Here is an 18,125-nt window from a genome sequence, read left to right as displayed (position 1 = left end):
TCCCGTACCGTAATGTAGGAACAGTGCTTCTTATAGGCAGCATAGGATAACCATGGACGGCTAGCCATATACACTATTTGGCTACATACCACACAACTATATGATATAGTTGTATTACATATATGGTGATAACACCACGCACAGCTACTGAGTAGCTGTCGTCTGCCATAATATAACCTCATTTGTACTTGAAAGACGTAAGTAAACAATTCTAAGAATTTTATTACATAAAATTTGAATAAAATAATAAGAATAACATAAGTTTCACTCTTGTTTCAAACAAAAATATTTCATTTTTATATAAATTGTGTTACTTGTCATTTAAATGCAAATATATTAAGTACTATAAAACAATACGAACAATATTTCGTAATTTTAAAAAAATTTTATCGATAGTATTACAGAAATATTGCATTTTTTTCAATAAAGTATGTGTAAATTTAAGATATTTATAAGTTTACCTGTGATAATGGCATGATTTCTAATAAACTGCAAAATTTGGAGTAGAGATTTTGACATTTTATAATATAGAGTCTTCACAAAAAAAAGAACGGTTTTACCAATTCTTCGATATTTTCTGCATAACTCACACAATATATATATATATATAGTGCAGTTTTTTTTTTAAACGCATACGAATATTTATTGTACATTATATTTTGTAAAAATATATGTATTTTACATGACAGATTTAAATCATGTCAAAAGTTGAGGAACCAGCACCAGAAGCTGCAGAGCCAGCTGTTGAACAGGATGTTATATCCGAAGAAGACAAACAATACTTGATGGAGTATGTAAAAGAAACGGAACAACGCCTTGCTACAAAAGAAGAGATTCGAGCATCTAATTTAAACCCTAATCGACCCCCAGACACATATTTTAGCAAACTAGATTCAACCCTAAAAAGGAACACAACATTTGTAAAAAAATTGAAAAATTTTAGTAGCATACAATTAGATACAGTTCTTAAGGATATGACGCATTTAAATTTAACAAAATATGTAAGTGAAGTTGCCACTGCTCTAGTGGATGCCAAATTAAAAATGACAGATGTTGCACCTGCTATTAAAGTATGCAGTTTTCTGCATCAGACATATGCAGAATTCTCAACGCATTTCTTTGAAAATTGGCAAAGAATTTTATCTCTGAAAGTTGTAGATAAGATTGCAAATCCAAGCAAACTTAGAGTAGACCTCCGCTTTTATGCTGAGTTAGTTAATGCAGGAATTTTCACGCATAAGCAAGGGTTACCTTTGCTTGGCTCAGCATTAACAGTTTTAATTAATATGGATAAAGAGGAGCACAATAATGCAATCATTATATTAAGTTTTTGCAAACACTGTGGTGAAGATTATGCAGGTCTTGTACCTAAACGAGTAAGGGAAATATCAGAGAAATTGAATGTACAAATTCCTAAAAGCAAATTACTTTCACCTGATAAACAACAGAATGTTAGATTATTACTACGAGATTATTACAATTCGTTGTGTAAGCACTTATTAAAAGAGCACAAGGATCTCCAAGCTTTTGAAAAACAGAATCGAAAAATATTACAAACCAGGGGTGAATTAAGTTCTGAAAGAAAGGAAAAACTTGAGAGTCTTCAAGTATCGTATGAACGGTTGCTCAATAATGTACAAAGTTTTTCTGATACTTTGGATGAACCCATGCCAGAACTTCCTATTGATAATGAAATGAAAGCAGAAGCGGAAGAGACGTTGAAAATGATTAGCGAAGGAGAAGAAAATAGTATCTTAGAGGATATGTGGGGAGACGACGAAACTAGACGATTCTATGAAGTTTTACCTGACTTGGTAGTATTTCTTCCAGGATCATATTTAAAAGAAGTACCTAAGCAAGACGCCCCGATAAGCGAAGAAGCCTTAGACGAAGAAGTAACGTTTGACGAATTAGAAGAAACGGAAAAAGTAGATGAACCCGAAGCAGAAGTAGATGAACCTCAAGTCTCAAACATAAGTAATAAAATACTTTTGGATGCGTTTCTAACTCATCTACCAACTTGTGTAAATCGGGAAATGATAGACAACGCAGCAGTACATTTTTTAATGACTCTCAACACAAAACATAACAAGAAGAAGTTAGTAAAAGCATTATTTGGTGTGTCTAGAATTCGTTTAGATCTATTACCATTCTATTCACGTTTGGCTGCTATCCTTTATCCTGTTATGCCTGATGTGGGAAATGATCTGTGTCTAATGTTAAAACATGATTTCATATATCATGTACGCAAAAAGGATCAAATTAACATTGAATCAAAAGTAAAAGTTGTCAGATATATTGGAGAACTGGTCAAATTTAAACTTTACTCAAAGATAGAGGCATTATACTGCTTAAAAGTTCTGTTACATGATTTTACTCATCATCATATTGAAATGGCTTGCAATTTATTAGAAACATGTGGAAGATATTTATTTTGTTCGCCGGATTCACACCAAAGAACAAAAGTATATTTAGAACAAATGATGCGTAAAAAAGCAGTCACTGCATTGGATTCGCGTTATGTAACGATAATTGAGAATGCATATTATTTTGTAAATCCACCAGAATCTACAGGTGGTGTTTCTAGAAAGGACAGACCACCGATTCATGAATTTATAAGAAAATTATTGTATCAGGATCTCTCAAAGACAAATACCGATAAAGTTCTTAAATGGATGCGTAAGTTAGACTGGGAAGACGAAAGTGTTTCGTCTTATGCCATTAAATGTCTCACTGCCGCATATAATGTTAAATATTTAAATATTCGTTGCGTAGGAAGTTTATTAGCAGGACTTGTTGCACACTATGAAACTATAGGCCCTCACGTAGTCGATGGTGTGTTGGAAGATATAAGACTATGTATGGAAATTAATTTACCAAAATTTAATCAACGTCGTATCGCTATGGTTAAATATCTTGGAGAATTGTATAACTATCGAATGGTAGAAAGTGGAGATATTTTCCGAACCCTATACCTTTTGATTACTTTTGGAGTTAGTATGGATCATGCTGTACCAAGTATCCTCGATCCACCCGACCACCTGTTTAGAATTCGACTAGTTTGTACATTATTAGAAACCTGTGGACAGTATTTTAGTGGTGGTTCTAGCAAGAAAAAACTTGATTATTTTTTAATATTCTTTCAAAATTATTATTGGTTTAAATACACAGATCCTATTTGGACTCCCGAGAATCCTTTTCCTGTAGGTATAGATTACATGTATCGTGACACGTTAACAATGCTAAGGCCTAAAATGCAATTGTTTCAAAGTTACAAAGAAGCCCAATGTGCTGTGGAGGAATTACGAAATACGTTATACCCAACTCTTGGAAATCCTATTGCTGAGGATGGTGCTACTCGTACAGATGGAGAATCTGATATGGGTGTAATTGCAGAAGGAGATGAAGAACTAACTATCACCACTGGAAATGGCAGTGGGGATGCTAAAGGTGTAGCTGACTTACATTTTGAAGAATCTGAAGATTGTTCCGAGGCACAATCGGAAGAAGAGTGGACAGCTGATGCAGAAAGGGATGATACTATGGGTACTCAAGAAAATACACAGGGAGATCAAAGTCTTTCAGAAGGTGGTACAGATGGTGTTCTAATGGATGTTACAGAATTAAATGCAGCATTACCAGCTGGTCCTAGAAGAGTAAGTTGCCCGGAAGACGATGACTTTTTGTCGGCTCTCGATAAAATGGTTTCGGATAATATACAAGATAGAATGCGAGATTCAGTGAAACCACAACAAGTAGACATTTCAGTTCCTTTGCATGTAAAAAGTACTAAAAAAACGTATGAACAATTGCAAGAGAGACCTACTGATAATAGTACAGTCGACTTCGTGCTTATGCTCAGAAAAGGTAACAAACAACAGTACAAAAACTTGGCAGTTCCTGTCTCGTCAGAGTTGGCAATGAACCTTCGAAATCGTGAACAAGAACAGAAAGAAGAAAAAGAACGAGTTAAAAGATTGACATTGAACATTACAGAAAGACAGGAGGAAGAAGATTATCAAGAAACAATTAATCAAAGTACAAGACCAGTGACAGTAAATTTAAATAGAGAACGGCGACAAAAATATAATCATCCTAAAGGCGCACCGGATGCCGATCTTATTTTTGGTCCAAAAAAGATTCGATAGACTCATTTCATTATTCTTGAAAGAATATTTGTCACATTATAAAATCACAAGTAATTTTACATAAAATTAAACGATCTCTATATTTTCTGTGTAGCAACTTGCAACAGACTATTGTTTCATTTTTAATTTGAAATCCACGTCTGTCTGTTATCGATACAGATTCTCTATCATATGTGATTTTTCTTGTAAAGGATATTGTTTTGTAAGTATATTAAAAATGCATTAGTATATCATAAGTGTCAATATGTATTTCAATATATTTAAATGAAAAAAATCGAATAACAAAGTTACGGTTTTTTTTATACAATCGATACATTTAAATATAACTGTATTGTTGCTTGGTATATGTATAATAAATTACATAACTTTTATGTACGAATAAAAATAATTTCAAATTTTTTAAATTACTGATTTGATCAAATTGCTCTATCATTGATATCAGTTATGTAAATTTTATAAAAAATTTTACAATATTTACATATCGATATACGCCGGAATTTCTTCTATAATTTAATCAAACCTTTGTTAAATATGAAAGAAATATAATATGTTTAAGACTGTATCATAAAATTGTGTTACATGAAAATCATTAATTCGTACGATATTAATCGAGTATTTTTAAAACTCGTACTCATTATACATATTAAACTTTATTTTTATTGAAATCATTATAAGAAATTAATAATTTATTAAGAAAACATTCAATTATATGTACAAACAAGGAGTTGAGTTTGATATGCAATTATTTATTTTTACCTAAGAAATTATTACCGTGTACAAAATGAATATAAATAAATGTTAGGTGTTTTTTATGTTTGATACAGCTCTGTTATACAGTCTGTCATAATATCACATATCTACCATAATATATGATTCTGGTAATTATAAATTAATACTAAATGCATATCTGCATTTTGATGTTGTCATCATACTTTATGGATCTTCCTCTGCATCTTCAAATTGACCTGCTTCTATCTCCATAGCTTCGTCTGCTTCTGTGCCATTGTGATTGGTACCTATTTGTTCTAATGATATAGAATCATAATAAACATTTACATAGACTTACAGTATAATTTTTTAATAGTAGTTTTCTCATTGACAACCTATTTTATGGTGAAGTAATCAACTCCATTGAGCTCTTTCATAGTAATAGCTGGATAATAATAATAGTTGCAAGTTATAAATATTACCTGTTGGCAAAATATAAGGAGCATCTCCAGCACCAACTTCATAATTTTCAAAATCATCTTCTTCTGCATCTTCATAAATATCTTCTTCAGCTGTGAAAACACACATACTTTATACATATAAAGTTCTTACAACACGTCAAATTTTTGCACATTACAATTGTTTTATCTACCATCTGAAAAACTATCTTGTGGATCAGGATGAAGTGCTTGACACTGATTCATTGCTTGAAACATTGCTTCCAAGTTATTTGTATTATCAGGAGCAAATCTCATTTCTGTGATGGGGGTGTCTGCATCTTCGTCTTCATTTTCTGAACCACTTTCAGAGGATGGTGGTAATGGCACATCTGTGCAAACAGTTGCATGAAAAATGTAAATAACTGATGAAAGAGTTAATTAAATTATATTTAATTTTACTCTTTCCTAAAATAAATATATGTATATGTTCAAAGAAAAGCATATATACCTGGAAGGTCTACTTTTGCATCAACCATAATATATAGACATTGTCTTGGATGTACTTGTTCATCTCTTGATATGGCATGTAAAGATATATGAGGATATTCAAGTGAAAATCCTTGTTGTGTATCATAGTTCACCCAAGAAAGCAAGCTACCAATGCGAACGTTACATTAAAACATGTAAGTAGTACTTTGGAACCTAAATTTGTTTCATTTCAGTTTTTACCTCTCTGTAATATACAGAGTTCCTTTTCCCACCTCTCTATCATTAATGTACACAGTGGTATTTTGCTCTTCATGATGTATTCCTTTCTGTGGCGCAAGAAAATTGCTAAGCACTACCATTTTTTACCTGTAACATTTAATACATTAATTTATCATTTATGCATACTATTATCAACATATTAAAACGTTCACGATACGAAACTGATTTCGTTCATTCAGGAAATTTCAATTTAAAAAACAAATGGGAACAAAAATATGTATAAGGTTATGGTGAAATTTGTTCAAACACAATGCTAACTTTATGAAACTATATATAGGAACATAAATCTGTTCTATATAAGTAATTTTTTTAAATAGATATATTACTAATTATATGTACACTTTATTTAAATAATTTATGTAAAAGCATGAAAAGAATGCGAAACATAAGAATACAATTACACGTTTCGAATACAGATCCTACCAATTGAATAATTTTTAAATAAATCTACAGTTTCTACCGCTGTGTTCGTTCAGTTATCTTAATTGTTAGCGTGTAAACTCACCACTTGTTTGTACAAAATAATCGTAAACAACGGCGAACGAAGTTTTTCGTAAAATGAACGTATCTTCAAAAAATGGATAACACGATTTTACTGCAATTCTTATACAACACTTCAATTACGCTTTTATATGACTGTAACAATTAGTATGCCGAAAATGGTACAGTAATTAAAGTCCATTAGTGTACAATAATTATGAAATTCAATATACATATATTTTCATTTTACAATGTTTGTTAACGAAAAATTTTACCGCAGGTTACAATGTTATGTTTCTGTTTTACGTTATTGATGCAGAGAGCAGAGTGTAATATACGAACTCTATGTCTATATTACAGAGTACTCTTACAGAGGCGAAACTCTGATGTTTTTCAGGTCCTAAATCAGTCCTGATTTTGATTGCGCTTGCGTCTTCTAAAAGTCGTATCACACAATAGCACCATAATAGAGAAACGAAACTCTTATCGTGATTTAAACTAAATCCTGATATAGATAGAAGCATATTGATCGAGATCTATTACAGTAAAATGCTATGAATTTATGTGCATAAATAATAATGTCGTTGCTCTTTCTTATACACGTTAAAATTGCAATAATTATAATTATTGTAATAAAAGTTCTGCATTCTACCGTTTTTCAATCTATTCGACGACAGATCCAATCTACGCTTTTATTTAAAATAACACGGCAATAGTCCAATGAAATTCTGTTTCAGTCACGTGATTTTGTTTACTCAAGTTTCATCTTGTTGAACAATGCACATGCATTTGTACGCAACGTGCAATGATCTGAATATGAACGCAATATAAAGTTTCATCGAGGTAACGTCTACAGTAATCCGTATATTTTCAGATTCAGGGTACTCTCGGTAACCCAAGCAGAAGACAAAAAAAAAAGTAAAATTAAACGCGAATTATAGCGCGTTCGTCTCTTCGTTCGTATATCCGTGGCGCGTTTTGGTTCATATGCGGTTCAACAAACACTCAATGTGGCGCTTAAGTTTGGAAGGTTATGGATTAAAGCTTCGGGGTGTGGCATCATATTGTGATTTATCAAATAAATAGAATATCCCGCGTTTGTGATGACGGGCGAGCTTCTTTCCTAAACGTAACAACTGCGAAGAATCTCGTTTCAACGGTACGTGTGGTGACTTTAAACTTTCAACCACCTTCCGAGAATCTTTGTACAAGGGAGAGAACATTTTTCAAATGTATTCGCAACAATACTACGTTTTTGGCACTTCAGTCCAGGACTTGTGTAGTGTTTAAAAGAAAGGACTGGGATCACAAAATGTTTTCGATGTTGTACGCTTAATTTGCATATTGATAGGTATTTACGCGAAACGTTGACACAAGGTAGTTGATCGTTGCTTGGTAGGATACGGTCCATGAAATCACGTGTATTAAAGTCTACGTGGGATGTTGGGCGCTATCACCCCCACGCAGCCCCACGAGTACACCGAAATGTTCCGGTTAGCCGACTACTTTGTTGTGGTCGGCTACGACCACGAAAAAGAGAGTATGTATCAAAAACTCCTTCAACAGTTATGTTTCAAACACACACCAATCATCTTAATGTACATGATTAATGAACACTTAACTTGTGACAGCAATTAAACATTATAATATTGATGTGTATACTAAAGCTGGTTTATAATAATCAATTATCTACTCTATTTTTTAGACAGAATGACAAGAACATTTATGTTATTGAAGAGGATCAAAATCTATTATATTTGAAACCCTTGTATAAATTAATTTAAACTGCACCTGTTTAGCTATTTTTATGATTATTGATATATTAGTAATTGATATTGATATTCTATTGCCTATAATGTCCTACTGTTAAATAGTTTTTAATTCAACAGTAACGAAGTATTAAGAAATTAAAATATTGTAAAACCTTGATTTAACAGACTAATTAGGTATAGAATGATACACAAAACCAAGAACTACAAATGTACCTATATGGGATATTATATCAGGGTTGTTAAATTAAGGTTTTCATGTACTTGTATTATATAGAAATATTTTTATTGCAGGAGGTGGTATAAGTAATGGAATCATTTTACAAAGGTTTCCAGAAAAGGATTGGCCTGATACACCATTTATCGAAGGAATAGAATGGGTAAGATTCCTTTTTGTTGTTTATAGGCTTTATATATAATTTGGTGATATTTTATAGTTTTGTCAACCACAAGGATGGGCTTTATCTACAGAAAGACAAGAACCACGGTTTTTTGTATCTATATTAACTGACATTGATGCAAATCGTCATTACTGTGCTTGTATGTGTTTTAACGAAACTGTTTCAATTATGCCAAGTAAACCTGTAGATGAAGAAGAAGATCCAGTAGATGGTGATAGTCGTTCTTTGGTTAGAACAATACCTGCAATTGCACATCACAGCATTATGTATGCACCTAAATGTCTGGTGCTGGTCTCCAGACTTGACTACATCGAAACTTTTAGAGTATGTAAAATGTTGTCTATATTAAAAATATTGTCACTATTTCTATGTATAATGGTATTATTTTTACATTATTATTTCAGAATTGCCTCGGTATTATATATACTGTGTATGTAGAAAATTTTGGTATACCATTAGAAACTCTGGTAGGAAACATATTAGGTTGTATACAAGTACCACCTGCTGGTGGACCACAAGTACGATTTAGCATTGGTGCAGGCGATCGTCAAGCGCTTCAACCTCCAATTAGTCCCTCTCTTCCAATAACTCATAGTAGTGTTAATCTTTTATTTCAACAACTAGGTAAAAATGAAACAACTATCATTACAGATATATTTCCTTAGTAAGTTTCTGATTAACAATGCATCTTCATATTTTACAGGTATTCGTAATGTGTTAGTATTATTCTGTGCTGTTATGACAGAACATAAAATACTTTTTCATTCTGCAAGTTATTCACGATTGACTGAAGGATGTCGTGCTCTTACCGCGTTAATGTATCCATTTAGATACACGCATGTTTACATTCCTCTTCTACCAGCAGCTTTAGTGGAAGTACTCAGTACACCTACTCCATTCATTATGGGTGTGCACAGTTCACTAAAGCATGAAGTTGCAGAACTTGTAAGATATATTTGATGCCATCCTAATATTATCCCTTGCCATTGTATGATTATCTTTTAGAAATCGTTACATTTTTTCTAGATGGATGTAATAGTGGCTGATTTAGATGGAGGTTCTATCATGGTTCCAGATGGAGTTTCGCTTCCATTACTTCCAGAACCACTTCTTTCACAGACACAGGATGCATTGTCTTTAGTATTACAGCCAGAATTATCCTGTGCAGATTATGCTTTTCCACCACTTGCAACAAGAGCTCCTCATTCTCCTATGCTAGATAAGGAATTAAGAGCAGTTTTTATGAGAACTTTTGCTCAGTTATTGCAAGGCTACAGAAGTTGTCTGACACTGATAAGAATTCATCCAAAACCTGTTATAACATTTCATAAGGTTCGTAATCGCTATCCAATGTATTCATTTAATAATATATTTAGACAAGAAGTAAGAACTCGATTTGTTATTTCTAGGCAGCTTTCTTAGGGGAACGAGGCTTAACTGATTGTGACTTTACGACTAGAGTTTTGGATTGTATGTTTTTTACTTCCTTCATCGTGGAAAGGGGACCACCGTGGAGGCCGTGCGATGTATGGGACGAATTGTATAGCAATTTAAGCGACCAACTGAAACAAGAAGCACAAGACCACAGTAAGTAATAATAGTACAATGATATACAATCAATAACATTGATGTGTGTATAAAATATATATTTTATTGTGCATAATAGGCCTCAACTAAGTATATAACAGATTTTTTAAATGTGTGTTATCGTTAGGACGTATCTTAACGCATATTCAAGAATTAGCACAACAATTGTACACAAATGAGAATCCAAATCCTCAACCATACGTACAAAAAATTTTGAAACCACCCGAAGGAGCGTTTGCTAGAATACATCAGCCACTTCTGCCACGTATTAATCCAGAGCAAGTTCAAGCAATTATAGATGAAGGTCTTGCCAAAAATAGTGTCAAAGTTAGGTTCGTATTATGAACGCATTTGATCTACTGTTATACTATGATGCACATACTATTACTACATGATATTTCACATTAATTTCGATTTACATTGTACAGATTATCATCATTAAGACCGTCACAGCCTCGTATTGTACCTATGGGTCCACATATTTCATTTGTCCATGACACTAGGCAATTGGTTAGCAATTCTGCGCGTAGGCTCGAGGTTCTACGTAACTGTATAAATTGTATATTTGAAAATAAAATATCGGATGCTCGTAAAACCTTTCCAGCCGTACTAAGAGCATTGAAGAGCAAAGCTGCTCGTTTAGCACTGTGCATGGAACTATCACAGCATGTTGTTGGAAATAAAGCCATGTTAGAACATCAACAATTCGATCTTGTAGTTCGATTAATGAACTGTGCATTGCAAGATGATTCGTCCATGGATGAACATGGAGTTGCTGCAGCACTTCTTCCTCTTGCAACAGCATTTTGCAGAAAACTTTGCACAGGAGTTATTCAGTTCGCTTATACTTGTATCCAAGAACACCCCGTATGGCAGAATCAACAGTTTTGGGAAGATGCTTTTTATTTGGATGTACAAAAAGACATTAAAAGATTATATCTCCCCGGAGAAAATTCTCCGCCTCGGCTTATAAACGATGGAATTTTAAGTCCTATCAGCCCACGCGATGGTAAAGAATTTCTATTTCGCGACCGATACTCCATATATCAAATTCAAGAACCATCGGCTCTTGAAATAGCCGCCGAACAAATGAGGATTTGGCCAACGATTGATTCAGAAAAACAAAAGGAACTTATCGCAAGTGAAGAAAGTACTATGTACAGTCAAGCAATTCACTATGCAAATAGAATGGTTTATTTATTGGTTCCATTAGATATAGGAGCGAAAACGCATCGGCAGGACAACGTTTATGATGATGAAAGAGCAAGTAATAGTATTACAAATAGCGTAGCAAGCGATAGTGGTGATGCAGAGTCAGGATTTGAAGAAAACGATCCCGGGGAAACCGGCAGCGCCGTTATTCGAATGGTTTCACGATTCGTAGATCGTGTTTGTACCGAAGGAGGTGTGAGTACCGAACACGTTAGATGTCTACACCAAATGGTTCCAGGTGTTGTTCACATGCATATTGAAACTCTTGAGGCTGTACATAGAGAAAGCAAGAGATTACCTCCAATACAGAAGCCTAAGATTTTGACACCTAATATGTTACCTGGTGAAGAAGTTATTATGGATGGTTTACGGGTTTATCTTCTACCAGATGGAAGAGAAGAAAGTCCTGGAGGATTGCCAAAGATACCACCACTCTTGCCAGCAGAAGGAGCTATATTCCTTACTAATTACAGAATCGTATTTAAAGGAATACCTTGCGATCCATTTGCTTGTGAACAATTAGTAGTTCGAGCCTTCCCTGTAACATCTTTAACTAAAGAGAAACGAGTTGCTGTACAACATTTAGCACATTTGGATCAGTGTTTACAAGAAGGCCTTCAATTACGTTCTTGTACCTTTCAATTAATAAAATTAGCATTTGACGAAGAAGTTACTCCCGAAAATATTGAAACTTTACGAAAACTAGTTCACAAAGCTCGATATCCACCACATATCTTCCATCATTTTGCTTTTAACGGTCAAGTATTAGTCACACAACCAGCTCACCACAAAGGAAAGGAAAAAAATGCTACTCTTAAGTAAGTCGACTTTTACTTAGACATAATTCTGTTTATTAGTTACTGCAATCAAACTATTATCTTTTTTTTTTTTTCAGGGGATTTGCTAAGAAAACGCTATTAAAAACTGCTCGTAAGGCCGGTTTTAAACCAAAACAGTCGTCTAAAAGACAGAAATATGTCTTGCCAAATATGAATATTATTACTAACAATAAGTACATGACATCACCTGGCCGAATGAGTTTGCCAGTAACAGATAATAATGATTTAAGTCACGATGATGATCTTAGTGGTAAGTTAAAAATGCTGATTATATTAATAAATTACGTTTACTCGTAATATATAATTTTTACAGTAGATGATTTTGAAATTCCTGGCATTGTAACCCAACCACCAACCGATGCAAAAACTTTAGAACGATTATCCGAACGTAGTTATGTTAGAGACTGGTATCGTTTGGGATTATATTCAAATGGTCCACACAGTAATCGTAGGAATGAACCGTTTCGACTGTCTTCGGTGAATTGTGCCTATATGACTTGCAAAAGCTACCCTGCACTTCTTATAGTTCCCTCATCGGTGTCGGATGAAAGTATTCGACGATTTTGTCGACTTTATAGACATAACAGATTACCCGTAGTTACTTGGAGACATCTAAGAACAAAGGCACTTCTCATTAGAGGAGCAGGTTATCATGGGAAAGGTGTGATGGGAATGTTAAAAGCTCACCCGACGTCTGCTGGTAATTTAAAAGGTATTGATTACGATTTTGTTTTATAATTTTGTAATTTTTTTATATAATGCTTAACTACGATTTTACTATTATTACCAACAGCAACATCATCAGAAACAACGTCATCCCTAGAACAAGAAAAATATATTATGGCTCTAGTGTCTGCGACACCATTATCCGCATTGAGGCAAGGTTCTGCATGGGGAATGTCTGACAGTTCTCTCAGTATTGATTCTCTATTACTAGCTGCTGAAGATCGTAATGCTACGCCTGAGCAATCGCGACGAAATCCATTTAACAAAGCGATTGGAACATTGAGGTACAGTAAGTCCTCGACTTATGCGGTTAATTCGTTCTGGAGCTTTCCGTGTAAGTCGAATTGCATGTGTACGATATATTGTCAGGAAGAAAAAAGATCAGTTCCAAAGTAACGTTGTTGTATATTCCTTTTATCGTTATTTTTAATTGTCCTGTCATATATTTATTTTCGAAACCTATATGTAATTTGGATTACAGAGCTTTAGATCTTCTTATGAGTAACTAAAATGTCTAACCCAGAATAATAGCAATTCTTGCTAAGAGTGATCTTTCTTTCTTGCTACAATACATTTAGTATACAATTTTTAAAACACATTAATTTACAATACAATCTTACAAAAATTAAAGATAAACAGATGCATATATATTCCTCTATGAAGAGAAAAAATTGAAGAAAACATACATACATACAAAATATGTATGTACAAGGATATAAGTGCGAGTACAATCGCATATCTACGAATCCGCGTAACTCGAGGACTCACTGTATATATTTGTTTACTGTAGTTTTATATTTAAGGGGGTATAGGACTTTTAAAAATAAGATTTCAATGATTCCAATGATTCTCGTGAACAGAAAAAAAACGAATATAAATTATGAGAAAATTCTTGGATTTATTGACTCCGATAATTTCTACTCCGATACCCCCCTAAGATGTTATAGAATAGATGGGAAACACAAATTAAACAATGTATTGTGCATTTCCTATAGTTCATCAGGTGGCAAGGGCCCTAAAAATTTTGGACGCTGGGGTTCATTGAAAGATAAAAGGCAAAATTCTCAAGCCTCCTTAACTTCAGTTCACCAACGTGGAACCGTGAGACATTCTGCAGACTCGGATAGTGGTACAGAATGCGTTCATACTTTCCAACGTGCTGCATTATACATTCTTGGTGAAAAAGCGCACATGAAAGTAAGTATTTATTTGGAAATTATTTAACGCGTGCATGATATGATTTAATTATAATTTACCTTTCATACACCTAAGGGAGTTAAAGCGGAATCAGCTCCAAAAACAGACTTCATTCCAGTGGAATATTTCGACGTAAGGCATACTAAAGCTGCATTTAAAAAACTTATGCGAGCCTGTGTTCCTAGCTCTCCAAACATAGAACCAGATCAAAGTTTCTACAAGTATATATAACTTATTCGAAGACCATGTAATTGTAGTAAATATGAGATTTTTTAACAAGTTACATTCGTAATTTCAGGTTAATCGAAAGTTCAGAATGGTTACAACAACTTCAAAATTTAATGCAATTAGCCGGAGCCGTTATAGACTTAATGGATGTACAGGGCTCATCGGTAGCTGTTTGTTTAGAGGAAGGGTGGGACACTACTGCAACAGTTTGTTCTGTTGCTCAAGTATGTCTTGATCCACATTATAGAACTATCGATGGCTTCCGAACCTTGATTGAGAAAGAATGGCTTGGCTTTGGTCATAGATTCGGACATAGAAGCAATCTCGCCGCAAATTCTCAAACTACAAACTTCACTCCCACGTTCCTGCAATTTCTCGATATAGTACATCAAATTCAGAATCAATTCCCCTTAGCGTTTGAATTTAATGAATATTACTTAAAATTCTTGGCATATCATTCGGTTTCTTGTCGGTTTCGTACATTTTTGTTAGACTGTGAATTCGATAGAATGGAATGTGGCATTACTGCTGTTGAAGACAAAAGAGGATCGTTAACAAGTCATCACAAAGGTGTAGACACAGGTAGCGACGATGAAACGATTTATCCTGGAGGTAGATTAGCAGGGACAAATATAGGATGTAATCTTGGTCAAAGTATATTTGATTATATTGAAAAACAACATGCAAGATGTCCCTTGTTTTATAATTTCATGTATACTCCTAATACGGAGTATACGGTGTTAAGACCTGTTTCGCACTTGCCAAGTCTTGATATCTGGCAGTATTATTTAGAAGAGGAACTGGCTCATGGGCCTGCATATGATTTAGAAGTATTGCAACAAGATTCACAACAAGAAGAAGAAGCAGAAGCCGCTGATGGCGTGGTTAAAAGCAATCGTAAAGTGGTTACCCAAGGGTAAGATCGAATTTCTTTATATTACCGTATCATCTTATTAATATTATCATTATTTTAGATATGATGGTGTAAGCACAATGGTACCCGATCAATTTTCTCATCTTTTAGAGGAAATCCATAAACTAGAAACTGAATTAGGCCATTTACCACAAAAATGGAAAGTTCTTTGGGACAAACTTGAACTGCCAAATACAGACTCACTTGCTGTTAGTAATGAATTAAATGGTCAAAGCACTTATATTTATATTTAAAGTATAATATTTCTTACTTCTTTATGTACAGAGACACGCATCATTTAGCACTGCATTGGTCAGATACCATGGTCGATTAATTCATAAACGTTCTACATTAGAATTACTTCTGAGAGGTAAACTCGCTGGTGGAAATACATCTGGAAATGATGGATCCGTTTACGCACATCCTCATAGGTAATTCGCATAGTATAGAGTCAAATCTTTCGTTGACGCAGAAATTAGATCCATGTTGCGTATTCAGAAAGTAAATTGTTGTAGATTTGAGAGATTAGATTCAGCCACGCCAACTCATTGCGATGCTTGTTCTGGTGTATTATGGGGTCCTGTAAAAGCGGGTTTGCGATGTGTTGATTGTGGCCATGTGTGTCACGACAAGTGCGCTGATGCAGTGCCAAAAAATTGCACAAAATATAAAACAGTGTCCGACAATTTACAAACACACACACTCACGCGAAGCGGTGGTGATAATGGGAGCGTGAACTCAAGTACAATTGTTACATTATTTTATCGTTTATTATGAATCTTCCTGAATTACAATTATTTATATAATATTTATAGGTGTTACTACGATACAAACTTCTTCACAATATTACGAACAATTCTCTAGTAATGTGGCGGAAAATAGAACACACGAAGGTTACCTTTATAAACGAGGTGCTTTGCTGAAAGGTTGGAAACAAAGATGGTTCGTGTTAGATTCTATAAAACACCAGTTGAGGTATTATGATGCAATGGAGGATTCTCATTGTAAGGGTTATATAGGTACGTAAAATATGTAAAAAATATATAAGTTATATTGTTCATCCGCTACAGTTATAAACACATAAAATTCATTTAATTTGGCAGATCTAGCAGAAGTAGTGTCTGTAACTCCAGCTGCGCCAATGCCAGGACCACCAAAGAAAACAGACGATAAATCATTCTTTGATGTAACTATACAATCATTTTTATATTTTATTTTTCGAACGACGCAAGTCGTATTACATGAACATTTATATTTGTAGCTTCGTACAAACAGGCGAACATATAATTTTTGTGCCGGCGATGCAGCAACTGCGCAAGAATGGATCGAAAAGGTTCAAGCGTGCTTACAATAGCTTGATTATACCTCTAATTTAAAATGTGCAAGTGACTGATAGATTAAAACAGATTTTAATTTTGTTACATACTATTGTATAGTCTAATAGTACATATTATAGACTTCAATAATTTTGCTTTAAATACTTTAAAGCCAACGGTTGTTGGACTGAGAACAGTATCATAAATTGAATGTGATGTACTCATATCCTTGACATAACATTATTATATAAATGTATATTGTAATTATATGATTACGTTATATTTGAATTATTTCAGCTGGAAGATGAAAGATTGCTACATACTCGACTAAACGTTACAATTTTTTATTTTGTTTATTATGTTTTTAGTACGTATACAAATCGAGCGTAAAATGTGTTAAAATGTTGAATGGACTCTCTATTCTACGAGTTATCGTCATATTATCATCTTAGTATAATTGCAGTTGTAATAGAATAAGTCGCGGTCTCGCTTGTTGCAAACTAAAAGCGTAAAGGAAAACTAAATGTTTAAAATGTTTGTTTTCTTATTGAATTCTCATGTAATATTTGTTCGGTAATTCTGCTGCGCTTGTCAGTAAAACTGAAATTAAACGAAACATTGTATATTGTTAATTATTAGTCAACAAATTTTATAGTTTTAGCATTTTATGTTTTGTCGCAGAGTACGTCATAGAGTTCTTATGGTTATACTTGTTATGAACGTATATCGCGTTTTGAAACAAAATTTTTAAACTTTTGTATGATTTATGTATGCGTAACAATCACTTTGGACAAATAATGTCGTTACCATAATTTATTTGATACTCTGTTAATGTTAAGAAAATTAAGTAATACTCAAAAATAAAGTATGAATTTTTTTACTAATGAACTAACACATTCAGAAGGTGTGTCATGACTTCGGTGTGTCACTGAAACGTTCTTAGTCACCGATGGGTCATCGTTGTATGCTTTTATCTGCATGGTAAGCAAAATGTTTAGAATGACAACGCAAAGAGATACAATGTAACAAGATTTTTTTTTATCAATTTTATTGTCTTAAATAAAAGTATGATGCGCTGTTTTACAGTATCCGGATGGTTCTTTTAATCATTATTTCAAGAAAATATTAATAGAAAAAATACCCTGTTTAATAATTTAGTACCGATTGGTTAATATAAATTTAAGTTTATTCTAACAATATTGATATATAGATAATTATGAAGTTTCAAATACTGTCTCACGCGCCACCTAATGACGAAACATGTGAAACAATCATCCAGTTTCCAAACTATATAATTTATTATTTAGGTTCTAGATATAAATTTTACCCTAAACATATAGGAACGAAGTATTTTATTTGATTGTATCGTATACGTATACGTTTATTCAATTAG

The 18,125-nt window shown here is 33.6% G+C and overlaps 3 protein-coding genes across 7 annotated transcripts; 2 read left to right on the top strand and 1 right to left on the bottom strand.

Annotated features, from left to right (window-relative positions):
• The first annotated feature begins 45 nt into the window (after positions 1-45).
• LOC128888175 (regulator of nonsense transcripts 2) lies at positions 46-5,172 on the top strand. Its single transcript, XM_054144829.1, has 2 exons — positions 46-197; positions 690-5,172. The coding sequence occupies exon 2, from the start codon at positions 699-701 to the stop codon at positions 4,146-4,148; it is 3,450 nt and encodes a 1,149-aa protein (XP_054000804.1). The 5' UTR covers positions 46-197; positions 690-698; the 3' UTR covers positions 4,149-5,172.
• Positions 4,874-7,922, bottom strand: LOC128888176 (methylosome subunit pICln). Of its 5 annotated transcripts, none has more exons than XM_054144832.1 (6): positions 7,904-7,922; positions 6,026-6,151; positions 5,805-5,950; positions 5,509-5,685; positions 5,339-5,428; positions 4,874-5,173 (listed from the first exon to the last, which is right to left on the bottom strand). In XM_054144832.1, the coding sequence occupies exons 2-6, from the start codon at positions 6,142-6,144 to the stop codon at positions 5,082-5,084; spliced, it is 624 nt and encodes a 207-aa protein (XP_054000807.1). In that variant the 5' UTR covers positions 6,145-6,151; positions 7,904-7,922; the 3' UTR covers positions 4,874-5,081. The 5 variants fall into 5 exon arrangements, with proteins under 5 accessions (XP_054000807.1, XP_054000808.1, XP_054000806.1 ...); XM_054144833.1 differs by lacking the exon at positions 7,904-7,922 and adding an exon at positions 6,916-6,934; XM_054144831.1 differs by lacking the exon at positions 7,904-7,922 and adding an exon at positions 6,820-6,932.
• LOC128888174 (myotubularin-related protein 13) lies at positions 7,906-17,820 on the top strand. Its single transcript, XM_054144828.1, has 21 exons — positions 7,906-8,084; positions 8,608-8,693; positions 8,751-9,038; positions 9,119-9,338; positions 9,418-9,659; positions 9,741-10,046; positions 10,124-10,301; positions 10,429-10,633; positions 10,730-12,331; positions 12,409-12,602; positions 12,666-13,064; positions 13,146-13,362; positions 14,074-14,275; positions 14,351-14,496; positions 14,574-15,419; positions 15,478-15,625; positions 15,702-15,847; positions 15,932-16,158; positions 16,232-16,435; positions 16,520-16,602; positions 16,678-17,820. The coding sequence occupies exons 1-21, from the start codon at positions 7,985-7,987 to the stop codon at positions 16,768-16,770; spliced, it is 6,132 nt and encodes a 2,043-aa protein (XP_054000803.1). The 5' UTR covers positions 7,906-7,984; the 3' UTR covers positions 16,771-17,820.
• Positions 17,821-18,125: the final 305 nt, after the last annotated feature.

This window comes from Hylaeus anthracinus, unplaced genomic scaffold (genome assembly GCF_026225885.1).
Source record: "Hylaeus anthracinus isolate JK02 unplaced genomic scaffold, UHH_iyHylAnth1.0_haploid 11989, whole genome shotgun sequence".
NCBI classification, from domain to species: domain Eukaryota; kingdom Metazoa; phylum Arthropoda; class Insecta; order Hymenoptera; family Colletidae; genus Hylaeus; species Hylaeus anthracinus.
This window is presented reverse-complemented; position numbering and strand designations above follow the sequence as displayed.